Below are 13,640 nucleotides of genomic sequence, written 5' to 3' on the forward strand. Positions count from 1 at the left end.
CCTTATGTCCAGCCTGAAACGATCTTGTAGTAGTTTGTGACCATTCCTCCTCGTCATCCCTTGGGGCGCTCTGGTGAACAAAGGTTCCCCTAGATACTGGTGTTCACCCCTGATAAACTTGTAGGTGGCCATCAGATCACCCCAGAGCCTGCGCTTTTGCAGGCTAAAGAGCCCCAGGGCTCTCAGCCTGTCATCGTAGGGTCTGCTTCCCTGACCTCTGATCATGCGCGTGGCTCTTCTCTGGACTCTCTCAAGCTTCTCCACATCCTTTTTGAATTGTGGAGCCCAAAACTGGACGCAGTACTCCAGCTGCGGCCTCACTAAGGCCGAGTACAGGGGGAGAATGATGTCCTGGGATTTGCTTGAGAACCATCTATGGATGCAAGCCAGCGTTTTGGTTGCTTTACTAGCCGCAGCATCCCATAATAATAGCATTTTCCCATAATAAACTTAGGAAAGTGTGATGCTACCAAGTTATACTGGATGATTGAACAGCTGTCTTTGAAAAGATGGGTTTGTAACTTGAAAAAAAATCTCTCTTTTTAGAAAGAGCTTTGTTGTCAGCTAGGGGAGCATGTGAAACAACTCGAAAAAACACTAGAACAAATCAAATGTGAAAAAACAGAAATAATCAACCGGTTGACAAGAAGCCTCGAGGAAAGCCAAAAGCAGTGTGCAAACTTACTGCAAACAGGTCAGTCTTGTATATGCAACTTACCTGCTGCTGTAAAAACTCTTGCATTTTCCAGAAGAATGAAACTATTTGTTTTCATGGTGAAATGGGTGCAATGCAAAAAATGAACGTACTAGATTATTTGTGACAAATGTGTTGACCAACAGGGGTGTGCAAAACTTTGGCAGCTGTTTCATTTTGGAGGTGTTTCGGTGCTCAAAACACCAAATCTGAAACTAAACAGAAGGCTCCGAAACATCTCCAAAACAAAACGAAATCATAAAAAACGTTTCGGAATTTTGGAGCCAGACTTGCAGGGAAACAGAAACTAAGAAGAGGGAGGGGGAAGAGGAGGGGAAGGACTGCTCTGATATTGACATCTGTAGCTGGCCAGTGTCTGCGATCTGTCCCTGAGGTCTCTTCCAACCCCAGTGCTCTGGGGGAGGGACAGCAGTCTGCTGTCATTCTGTGCAGATCCAGGGGCTTACACCCTCCTAAGAGGAGTCTGGCACAGCCCCGCAGCACTCCTGGAGGACACGGACCTCCGGATCCGCATGCAGGATAACAGCAGGCTGCCACTGCTGGCTGGGGCCAGCGTCAGCACTCAAGTCTGCTTGGTGTGCATCCCATGCCAAGTGCTGGAAAGAAACCAGTGCTGGCACTGGCCCCAGTCGGCAGTGGCAGCCTGCTATCATCCCGCAAGTAGTTCTGGGGGCCGGCATCCCCTGGGAAGAGTCTGGCACAGCCAGCATGCTGCCGGCAAGGGATACAAGTTTTGCTTTGAACAGTTTGAGGTGCAGTTTCACAGAAACCCCTGCACCTATCTCTTTGAAACTTGGCAGGCTTCATGGCCTCAGAAGGGGCTACCAGCCCTGCAATGTTCATCCAAATTAGGCAAGAAATGACAATGTTTTTATAGGCATTTTAGTGATTTCCCCATTATTGCCTATGGCCGAATCACTAAAACAGCAATATCCTTTTGAATAACCATTGTTTGGACTCTGTCATACTCTCTATCTAAGAGAGACTGTGATAAGCAGTAACGTGATGGTAACTCATATGATGGGCGAATTAGTTTGTAATGTTCCTTCCAGTACTGATTTTGAGTTATGGAAAGAGGTATACCACTTGCAAATATAGCTTGAGCTAATCTCTCATCTGCTTTTTCTTGATCTTCTGACATTTTATCCACAAAGCTTGATAAAAAGCTTGGTTGTCTTGAACAGCTACTCATGGTGGATTGCATATCTGGTGACAGCGAACTTGAAAGTGAGGATCCTGCTGTTTTTCCCCCAGACCTGGCAGCTCAACATTTTCATTTTCCATTTTTTGCAAATCTGCTATTTCACTTGAGCTACCAAGTTCCTGCAACAAAAGGGGGAAAAGATTTTTATTTTAGCTTATTCTAGTCTGGCCTCATCCATCAGAAGGAGAAGCAGCAGGGAGCTTGCTTCCCCATTCCCCGCCAGAGAGAACACTCTGCTGCTCAACTTGCTGCTCAGTTGCCCTGGGACTGCAGAGCCAAAGGGAAGTATAGTCTGGCCTCTGCCATTGGCCAGAGGACTAAGCTTGCTCTGCTGGGTTGAAATAGTTAACTATTTACTTGTCACGTAATAAAAACGATTATTGTTAAGCCTAAACTACTTAGGGGGCTTAGTGCAAGCAGAAAAGCGGGATACAAATAATTTAAATAAATAATATTTCAGAGTTGCATTAACAACTTTTAAAATTATAACTTTTTAAAACAATATAGATGCTAGTCTATACTGTGTGTTGTTTAACATATTAACTTGTTTATTTACGTAGGATTCCTGAAGTAGACCTTTCTCAGATGATGTTGTTACACCACTTGGTTGTAGTAAACTCTCTGGTAACCGGCACCTTACAAGCCGGCATGCTCTGTTAACTGGCATGCCGGCTTGTAGGGAAAAGTGAAACCAGAAGTGCCCACTGTGGCACTTCTAGTTTCTCTGAGCCCCCACAGCCTGGGGCAAAGCAATCTGCGCTGCTGAGCCCCCACGGCCCAGGGGCATAACAGACTGTGCGGGGCGTACCTCCCTGTCCCACGGGGTCTGCAGGAGAGGTGGTGATGCTGTGGGAGGGGCGGAAGGATGCAGCGGGAGAAGCTGCAGCTGGGGCTGCTCAGTTAACCGGCGTATTTTGTTATCCAGCATCCCCCATTCCCAACTTCCTTCCTTCCTTCAGTGGCTTGAACTTCACTATTATGATGCCACACTCTAGTTTTGTTCTAATTAGGCATTATTATGACTACTTCAAACCAAAAGCACTAAAAAAAACCTAACAGATCTTATGCAAACACTTCCAACTTCCCCAACTCAAGAAAAGAAATGAGACACTGCTCTATGCATTTGAACTGAAAGCGAAACAAAAATTAATCAGTTTAATTTTGGTTTTGCTTTCACTTGCAGTCTGAGATGAAGTAAGAATTTTAGCTTTGGTTTTGATTTGATCTGCAGAGCCAATTGGTACGAAGCAGCTAGTATTCACTTCAGATTTGGATTTGGGGGACAGCAATTTGATTCGGTGATTTGAATCGCTGTCCTGAGTTGATTTGGCTGAATCGAACAAGCCCCAGTCCCCGCCTGCTCTCCCAGCCCCATCAATGGCTGCCTTGCCCGGCCCCAGCATTCCAGCTTTAAAAAAAAAAAAAAAAAAATCCTGTGCTCGCTGGCTCCTGCCAGGCAGGGGAGCGATCCCCACTGCCCTGTGCTTCAAGGATGCCCTGCGACAAGCCCTCATCCTCCTCCTGCTTTCCCAGCCCTGCCAATGGCTGCCCCGCCTGACCCCAGTGTCTTGGCTCCAGCCCCTCTCGCCCCCTGCTTGCTGGAATGGAGTCTGGGTGCAGCTTCCTGCAGTGGTGAGTGGGGACTGCCTGAAGCTCTCCGAATCTTTTCTGAATCCATTTGGAAAGCTCGAATCGATTCGGACCTTTTTATTGGTCTCCCAATTTGATTTGGATTCGGGGATTCAGCCGCTGAATCTCCTCTGAATCAAATCCGCACCCAAAGCTTCGCATAGCCCTACCCATTAGGTGAATTCATAACTTGATTTTTGGTTTAGATTATTATGCGAGTATATTTACCCTCCTGTTTACAAATCAATAAACATATATGTACTTTCTCAGTCACATCGTAGGGATAATCACCTGAAAAACATTAATTACAACTTTGAAACTGGCAAGCTTGCCTAACATTGCATTGGCATCCTTTCGTTGTTACTGATGAATTTTATGAAACAATGAATTTTTAGAAATGGAGAATTTCCAACAGAAAAATAAAACACTGGAAACATTTCTGAATAATTTTCCATTTGGGAAACTTTTCTGCCCCACATCTCTGAGTAGAGAGAAGTCTCAAATGCAAAGAGGCTGGAAAAAGCCTGGATTAAGTCGGAGTAGGAGGTGGTTTTTGTATAAGAAAACAAGTAATTATTAGCATGATAGATAATATCAGATAGAATGTACTTGACCACATAACAACACTACTGGATATTGCAGATCACAAAATGATTGTCAAATGCCCTTGGGTAGTACTAGCAACTAAATATAATTAGACTCTTTCTTTTAAAAAAATGTATCTGTTTTTCCAAGGCAGCAGTGTTCCTGATTGTTTCCTGGCATAATTACACAATTTCCTTTTTGCTTCTATATGAAAAGTAAATATTTGATGCATCTTCTTCCATATAACTTTAAGTCTACCAATTAAAGAAAATATATCTGAAATGAAGCCATGACAGCCCCTGAGTCCTGAATAAGTTGCTGTATTTAAATCTAAGAACTGTAGCCAAAAATACCCTCTTTCACATTTGCAACTTATGTCTTAAAATAGTGGTGTTCAGGCTCATAGTAAATAGAGTAAGAGTAACTGCTGAAGTCAGCATAACTCTTCACAATGGATGTTCAGATGGCTATGTAAACTCCTGTGTTTCTGTAGGCTCCGTACAGGAGACCAGTCAGTTACGGTTCCAGCTACAGCAAGCTCAATCTGCCCAGCTGATGAGCAAGAACATGAACAAGGCTTTGCAGGTTAGTTTATTTTATTAAAAATGTATTGCCATTGTTGTTTTTGATTTTTAAACAGACGAACATGTTGGGAAGGAACCCTCTTAAGTTAAAACATTTTATGGAAATGGAATGTCCTGTTTTAGTCCTTTACTGAAAGGAGAGAGTTATGGGATATGTGCGTTACAGTGGGGTAAATATTATTGTCTTTTATCTGATGGAAAAAATATTTAAAATTCAGTCCTATATTCTGAGGTGTGGGTAGAGTGGGAATCTATTAATTTAATTGGATATATAGAACTATAGTCCTGAATCCTATTTTAATGAGTTGGTATTGCCACCATGATGTAATGGTAAGGAGTTCTTGGCCATATATAGCTAGAAGTATACATTTGTGTACTTTTTTTGAGACCCTAAATCCTCTAGTTGCTATGTCTGATAATATAGAGAATACGTATTCCCCCTACCATGAAATGCCTTATCATGGTAATTGAGTAAGGGAAAATCAGATGGAAGTTAGCTAGCCTTTGGGGGGGAAGCTATAATACTAAGAACACTGTAATATACTAGACACAGAGTGTGAGGAAGATTATCTGGTTTCAATTATAACTTGTGACAGGCTCAGTAAGTTAAAATGGTTCTAACCAACCAAATCACATGCTTTAGAAGAAGTGAAGTCCTCCAAATAGCCAGGTCCAGTGTATAGAGAACTTGGTTTCATAAGCTTGTTTTAGTATTAGTAACCTGACTCAAACAATTCTTGTCGGGCCTATTATGTATAATATCTGTTTAATATAATACAATATGCATTATAATGTTCTTTTGTGTATGTGTGTTTGTTTTAAGGAAGAGCTAACAGAACTAAAGGAAGAAATAGTTTTGTATGAATCTGCTGCTAAACTTGGAGTATTTTTGAATGACACAGGTGGTGAACCACGTGTAGATATGAATGAGTCCTATGTGGACTTGGGTATTAAAAAAGTCAATTGGAAAAAATCAAGATTTCACAGGTATGGGGTAAATATAATTCTGAGAAGGAAAAAAAACATCTATTTCAGATGGTCTAGGAGGAAAATGTATAATGTTTGAAATAATACGTATTATGCCAATTGTTCTAATATACATAGTAGACTTTTTCTTCTTTCAAGGCATCGGGTTTTGGCTACTGGAGGCAGGGTAGGACCAGTGGTCTGAACCAGTATCTTAAATCCGACGTCTGAATACTGCTGAATTAGATAAGGCAGGGGTGGGCAATTCTTTACGCTGGAGGGCCACTTAACAAGTTTTGGTGTGCTGTCAAAGGCTGCACACAAAGTCTTTTAGAAGATATAATTTTAAAAAAATATAAATTAAAAAAACCTAACTGTATACTAAAAATCAAAATCTGCTATAACATGTTTTTAAGTTTATTTAAAAAATATTTTTGCCCTTTTTTTGCATGGCATATAGAGGCGATTGTGTAATAGCTCAAAATTAAAATCTTACTTTTGTCTATTGTGCGGTGTGCTGCCTGTGCACTAGGTCATGGGGTGAGTGGCAGGGGGCACATTCAAGCAGAGCTCACCTGGGCAGTGCAGGTGCAAGCTGCCCCCACAGTGCTCCACATTGGGCCAAGCCTGACCTACTCCTGTCTGAACTAGCCCAGACTGTGTTTCAGCCTATGTCTGCAGGCTCTGGCCCGGCCAGCGCGCACAGCTTTCTGGCGGAACTGCTCCTGGTGTGGCTGCAGCTGCCCAGGTACTAGTAGGCTCTCTTTGCCTCTAGTGGCTTCTCCTTTTGCCCCTGCTGCGCTGCTCCAGGGGGTTGGGACTAGGCAGCTCCTGCCCCAGTGCTTGGGGCTGCAGGTCCTGCTCCCAGCTGCCTTCTACCTATTCAGCCACCTACTTTTACAGGCAGAAATCAGCTTGTAAAGTATGGATAAAGGTCAGAAATATATCTGGGTGATGGATCTCCACCTGGAGCATTATATATTACTGCAAATAATAGGCATCCATTCCTTTGCCTGTTGGAACCCTTGGTCTTCATGAAGAGCCTGTAGAAATATACATGGATTCATTTCAATATTTGTGGCTTTGCTTCTTTCTCTACTTAAAACTGTTTGGAACCAGCAAATTGATAGTTATTTCAAAATAGCACAAATTATGTCTAGGTGAAGGAGTTCTAGGAAGTAACTTTTTAAACCTAGAATCTCGGCTACTTGATTTCTAATCAGTTTCATAGTTCATAAGCTGCCTGACCTTTATAGCAGTTGTATTGAATGTAGAATTTAACTTGGCTTTGTTGTCATGTTGCATGGCAAATGTAGTTTTTAGCATTCTTTACATGTTTAGAGTAAGCTTCTTATACCTTTTTAAGCAATGTAACTTTGTTAACTGTAGCATGAAACCTGAAATAGATGTGAAACATGCCACTTTTATTTTACCAGTATTAAACAGGGACTGATCATGTTTTCTCCACAGGGCAATACAGAATAGAGATAAGGAACTTTCTAAAGATGATCTCATCATAGAATTGAAAGCTGAACTAGAACGTTTATTGAACAGTAACAAAATGAAGAGAAATCAAATTTCTCAGTTACAAAATGATCTTAAAGACTGTCAGCGAACAACAGATAAATTCCAGCAGTTGCTGAAAGCAGAAAAAATAGCAAGAGAGTCTGAGGTTTGTTCATTTGAAATCATCATTATCCTTTTAATTTATTAAGATTTCACAAAACTTTGCAAAACTTCACTAGATTTTAACTAAAACCAAACCTACAAGCCAGTGGTCTCCAACCTTTTTATGGTGAAGATCACTTTTTGACACCCCAGGATCGCTCCTGCCTCCCCACTGCCTCCCAGACAAACTGCCTGGGCTCTGACCCCACACACCCACCCCGGCCCCGGCAGTAGGGGGTGTGGCTCAGCTTGGCCACTGTCCTGCCGCTCCTGATCATGGCACCTCTGACAGGCTGAGATCAACTGTCAGAGGCTCCATGATGGACCAGTTGATTGAGATCAACTGGTTGGTGACCACTGCTGTAAGCCATCTCCTCCCCCCCTCCCCCGATGAGAATATAAGTAATTTCTTCTAATGTTTAATCCCCAGAAGCAAATGAATCTATTAACTTCAAGGAAAGTGTCGTGTTCCACTGCTACCTATTCTATAATTTGTGTGGGAGAAATAGCTGAAAGATGTATCAGAACTTTGGCATGTTTTATTCTTATTGAGATTCTAGTACAGGCTAGTATACTTTAGTAAATTGGTTATGCTCTCTCTTTGTTTTGGATAAAAGCAAATCTTTGTGCTAAAAAGCAGCACTTTCCTTCAGAGATCATAGGTTTAATGTGATGTAAGATCATAGGTTTAATGTAATGTGTATACACACAATTCACTCAAAAATTTGATATCAGCAAGCATCTGTTAAAGGTCATCTAGCAGTTCCCTGGACTTTATTTAGTATTAATTGTAACTTGATCTTTTCTCATTCTCCTATATTACTTTTGTCCCCTGCCCCCTCCATATTGAATGCTGTTCTTCAAAGCATGCTTTTTATAAATTGGGCAAACGTGACAATTTCTCTCTTTATAACGCCTCTGGAAAACTGTGACCTGGAGAGGTGGGTTTTGCAAGATCCCACTAGAAAGGCCTACTGTCTCCACTAGGTGATGCCTTTTCAATTTAGGTCCAGAATATTGAGCCATATACTTTTTGAGTGAAACCTGAAGGCCTTTAGAAAAATCATAATTTACAAGTATTCAGTCCATATCATTGCCTTCTACCATTTTGGTTTAAGAACAACTATTTGCCTAAGATTTGAAAGCATCCCACTTTAATTTTTCTAAAGCAGGTATAAGTCCATATATGCCTGATCACTTATCCTGACTTTTTTTTCTTTACAGACTAAAGTGAATAATGTAGAAAATCATACTGATATCTTATGGTCCAATCCTTCTGCTTCTGATAATCTTAAGGAAGAAATTCGGAGACTGCGGGAAATGAATGAAGCTTTGCATCAAGAAATTGAGGTCAGTTTAAACTTGCAGTTCCCAAGATGAAGCTGACCAGTTACTGTTCCAGAACGTGAAATTCAAATTGGTTAAAATTAGCAGTGGTTAAAATTGTTTCATGATCTGATTCTTTCATTTGCATAGAATCATAGTTCATCAATTCAGAATCTTAAAGCAAATGAGGAAAAACTGAAAAGTGCAAACCAAGATTTATGTAGTCAAATGAGACAAATGATTCAGGACTTTGATCAGGATAAGCAGGAAGCCATTGACAGGTAAGTGTTTCATTTGTATGTATTTTAACACCTCCTTCTGGTTTTTGATATTGAAACTATACCAGAACTTTTTGTATCCCCTTTGGGTTCGGAGGGGAATGTTTACCCTTGAACTCCTTGCCAGAAACAAGGTGCCAGGAGTCACTTGTGTACTACTTCCTTCCCCCTGCCACCCCTGCTTTCCCATATCTTTACCACCTATCCTAGGTGTGAAAGAACCTATCAGCAACATCATGAAGATGCAAAAGCCCAGCTTTGGAAAGACCTTCTGGAGAGGCATGCTGCAGAGAAAGAACAACTTATTCAGGCGTATGAAGAGACCATTTCTCAGTTAAAGTAAGACACCACTAGCTTTTGTCATTCTTTCAAATCTGAGGGTCTACCATTAAGCTTACCTCCTCAGTCAAGGTTTTTATAACTTCAAAAAGCAAAGTATTTGAACTGACTGTGCTCCTATGAGTTGAAAGAATAGCAACTAAAAATGAGTAACTTCTATCTTGAAGGGCTAACATAGAAGTATTGAACAAGGAGATAATTGCAGTGAAAGAATGTTACATAGCAGTCTGTGGAGAGAAAGACACCCTGGAAACTACTCTGAGGAGGAAACTTGAGCAAGAACAACAATCCAAGGAAGAGAAGGTATAAGTGAAAGTGTCTGTGAAAGTGCACTTTTCAGAGTGCTGTGCATCTAAACTAGTTGGAAAAAAAGGTATTATTGAATTACTTTTAATTTGACTGATATGTTAACAGCAGGGATGTCAGATTCACTAAGTGGATATACTTGTCTGTAGGCCAGAGTATAAATCCCAAAGTTGGCCTGCAGCTCATGCTAATTGTGAGCTGCTCTAGAGAGAAACCATAGTTACTACCTAAAGGCTAGAGTCTACACTTTACCTATCTGTTTACTCCTAGTGTACTGTCATGCTCTAGATTAGGTGGGGGGATTTGCTGCTTTTCAGAGGTACTGCTATTCTTGCCCTTTAATTTTTTTTTCTTTCATTAGTCTGTCTTTCTCTTCTGTTCTGCACTTCTTATCCTGATTTTAATGCTGACTCTTGATTGCTGTTGTTTGACTTCTAAGTTGATAATCTAGCAGAAGTAATGGGATATAGTGGAGATCATTGCTTTTGAAATTGTCTGTAGACTTAGGCATGTAGACCGCTCTGCTTAGACATATACAGTACTCACGTATGAGAAGTTTGCTTGACAACTGTGAAGCCTGCCCTCATTTTGAAATACAAGTTAAAATCTGGACCACCTAGAAATATTCTGTAGGTCACATGATTTAAGCAGATCATGCATCTGAAAACTTGGTTTAAGTAATTGCCTCTTCCCAAATGTTCATTTAGGTTGGAAACCTGACAAGCCTTAAGTGTTATGTTGTTGAGAGCTTTCATTTAAAAATAATAGACCAGATTTTGGACCTGCCAAAATCAGTGACTGATGGCATGCATTTTTACTGTTAAGGTTATTCCTAGTGTCCTACTGAATTCACAGCAGACGTGGGGTGCACTGTGGCTCCTTGAATTTTGCAGGTTCCCTGACTCCTCCCCTGCTGCTTGGTAGAGGGGCCCTGCTTTGCAGCTTGCTCCAGATCAGCAGGGAGGCGAAAACTGTGGTTTTAAATATGGCACAGTTTTTTCCCTCCCACTGCTGATTTGGCTGAGGGGCCCCAGATGGCCCTGCTGTTTGCTGCTGACTGGTGGGGAGGCAAAAACTGTGCCATGTTTAAAATCGTAGTTTTAGCTTCCCTGCTGATGAGGAGAAAGCAGCGAGGCCCTTTTCTAACCGCAGCAGGGAGTAGGGCGGGGGCAGTGGAGTTTAACAAGCGTATGTCTCACTGTGCTGGTAATATATTGGGTTTCTCTTCACAGCTGTCCCACAATAAATAGGAAGGTTAGACTTCTGATTTCAGAAACTGTCTGTTTGCCACATCAGTCCTGTCTAGTGCAGTTAATACCCGCTGTGTAGAAGTGGTAGCATAAGGGTTTTTTTTATTAGTTTCTTGTGTGTCAAACTTGTTTGGCACATAGGGCAATAATATATATTTTTTACTAATTTTCAGCTATGCAAATTCCACATAATCTGAAAGCAAACTCTGTTCTTGTATAATGATGGTGATTTAAGGTTAACTGTTTTTAATAGGATATATTTTTATTTTGCTTTGCCATATATGTACTAACTTAGAAGAGTCTGTGTTGTTTAGCTTGTCTTAATAAAGTTTGGAAAACAGTTGCAACTCCAAAATACTTCGATTAACACCAATATTGAGTAGAACAATACCCCCTTTGTACAGTAGTCACATTTATAAAACAGCTGTTCCTTATCAAGAACCAAATTTCTTAACGTGATGTTGCTGATCCATTGGACAGGATCTAGAATATTAGTCAGATATATTTGCATACCTTTAATTGCTTCTTTTTGGAGCAGCTTTCTGAGAGCTGTAGTTGGAAAGCTCTGAAAGATCAGCCCCGAGTGGTGGTGTGGTATGAAGTTGTTCAGTTGCATGTTCTAAATTTTGCCTAGCTCAAGAAAAAGCTGTTGGAAGAAAAAGAAGATGCTCTTAACTGCCTGAGGACTGAATTAGAAGAAAAATGCAGGAAGTCTATTTTAGCAGCAAAAAACCAGTGGCTGAAAGAGAGAGAAGTTGTTACAAAGCAACAGGTTGAAATTGAAGTTACATTAGCCAGAGCCCAATGGGAAAAAGAGAAAAAAAAGGTGTGGGGCTTGCATGAATTGAAATACAGAAGTGTATTAATCAACTTTGAGTGGATGTGGGGGGGGGGGGGGGGGGGGGGGGGCATATCCTTGGATGGCACCTTTTGTCATAGCTTTGGATAAAATCAATGTTGCCAAGGCCCTGTCTCAAAGCTTAATCCTTAGAGAAGTATTGAGCTGTAGTCAGTGGGCTTTGCAGAGACTCAGCAGGTCTCAAAATTGAGCCTTAATAATTTTAAATTTGCATGTAAAGAGCACAATAAATATACTTGCACTTTTTCCTTTACTTTTTGTTTAGTAGCCATGCACACTTTTCGGGTACTGTCTCTCCTTCTGTTAAACCTGTGGCATAAGGACTCTTTCCTTCACTACTTGATCACACACTTTAGTTTATTTTGAGCATGCTAATGGGACCACGTTAATGCTAATGGCATCATGTTAATGAGATAAGAAATCCCTCAAGAAACTTAAGAATCCTTCAGAAATGAAGGCTGTTTCATATTTTCTGGGTGTGAGTGTCACTCCTTTCCTCCACCCTCCCCTCCCTTCCTCCCTTGGCATTGTACGCAGAAATGGAGACTGTTTTTAATCGGCACTAATTGTAGTTCCTGGATATTTCTGGGTTTCTTTATTTTAAAATAAAGTCTTTCTCCTAATATAGATCAAAGAACAAGTCATTGTAGAAATAGGAAGAGAGTGGAAGCATAGACTTGAGGAACCTAAGAAAATTATAGTTGAACTCAAAGATTGTGGTAGCCAAACTGACCAATTAAATGCTGCATGTGAAGCATCCACTGTTCTTGCGATGTCCCTGTTTGAGAAACAAAAACTGGAACTTCAGGAGGTGCTTAGAGAGAGAGAGGCTGGAGAAGTCTTGAAAGAACTTGAAACAAAACTGGAGAGGAAGCATTGTGAAACAATGGCCAGCCAGGTAATAGATGTTTAACACTGTTTGTCTGACCTTTGCACTTAAAAATATGCCCAAAAGTGTGTCAAATGGTACCAAATTAGAATGGCAGTATCCTTGCTTATTAACTCACTGGTCAGTAAATGACCACACAAGATGAAAAAAAGTTGAGAAATGGCCCCTTTCTTTGGTAAGTACAAAAAGCAATTATAAAATCATTTTAATTCTATTTGAGCAACTTGAATCCCCTGAAAAGTTGTTTGCCTTCAAAATTCTCAAAATATACAATTGAAACTTCCCTCTTTGTTCATTAGCTCATGTGCTTGTATTTTAACAGAAACTGATGGATTTTGATGATATTTTGAAAGCTTTGTAAAAGATCTAACGGGGAAAGTGGTTCTCTAGCCGTTAGAGTTAACCTGTTTGTGAAGCCTGATAACATAATTAAAGAAATGTGTTGGTTATGAGAGTTCCTGAACAGAGCAAAAACACTTGATGTATTTTTGATTAGTTAATGCTCCCTGTTTTGGTAAATCTGGAGTGGGAGAATGCTGTGGAAATTGGAATAAAAGAAAAGAAAGAGGTTGTAACCCTGGCATGCTATTTTCTGTTAATCCCAACTGAACTTCAGTTGTCTTGTACTGCTTCACATGGAAAATGTAGTTGCATTTTCACAAACACTGGCGATTTTAATGATCTCTTCTTTCTCCTCTTCCCATTTATAGGTAGAGACAGCTTTAACCCAAGCTCATGCCAAATGGCTGCAAGAATTAACAGAACTTGAAGAGTACAAAGCAAATTTAAAGGTAGAACGAGATAAGTGGGAGAAGGAACAGGAAATCAAAGCAGCAAAACAGGTATCAGAGAGCATTTGAGTGAATTTACTGGCTTATTTTGGTTGGGGCAGGGAGGAAGCATGCTAAACAGTTTAGCGTCCTAATTTGGGCTCTGATCTATTAAAGCACTTCAGCGTGTGCTAAGTGAATATGCGCTTTACTGAACTGCAGCCTTAGTGAAGTGTTTGGAAATTGCAGTGAGATTCCTGCTTCCTTAAAGT

The 13,640-nt window shown here is 40.8% G+C and overlaps 1 protein-coding gene across 4 annotated transcripts in view; it reads left to right on the forward strand.

Annotated features, from left to right (window-relative positions):
* CEP152 (centrosomal protein 152) overlaps positions 1 to 13,640 on the forward strand; it is a 53,351-nt gene that overhangs the window by 23,638 nt on the left and 16,073 nt on the right. For 3 of the 4 annotated variants that reach the window (XM_014606063.3, XM_014606062.3, XM_059714654.1), the window contains 11 exons: positions 547 to 694; positions 4,627 to 4,718; positions 5,541 to 5,704; positions 7,154 to 7,355; positions 8,576 to 8,701; positions 8,828 to 8,958; positions 9,166 to 9,294; positions 9,462 to 9,597; positions 11,485 to 11,676; positions 12,338 to 12,607; positions 13,309 to 13,440. In XM_014606063.3, coding sequence (XP_014461549.2) covers positions 547 to 694; positions 4,627 to 4,718; positions 5,541 to 5,704; positions 7,154 to 7,355; positions 8,576 to 8,701; positions 8,828 to 8,958; positions 9,166 to 9,294; positions 9,462 to 9,597; positions 11,485 to 11,676; positions 12,338 to 12,607; positions 13,309 to 13,440 — 1,722 coding nt within the window. The remainder of the gene's footprint in view (positions 1 to 546; positions 695 to 4,626; positions 4,719 to 5,540; positions 5,705 to 7,153; positions 7,356 to 8,575; positions 8,702 to 8,827; positions 8,959 to 9,165; positions 9,295 to 9,461; positions 9,598 to 11,484; positions 11,677 to 12,337; positions 12,608 to 13,308; positions 13,441 to 13,640) is intronic. The other variant, XM_019477870.2, reaches the window with a different exon arrangement.

Source organism: Alligator mississippiensis, chromosome 11, assembly GCF_030867095.1.
Source record: "Alligator mississippiensis isolate rAllMis1 chromosome 11, rAllMis1, whole genome shotgun sequence".
In the NCBI taxonomy this organism is placed as follows: domain Eukaryota; kingdom Metazoa; phylum Chordata; order Crocodylia; family Alligatoridae; genus Alligator; species Alligator mississippiensis.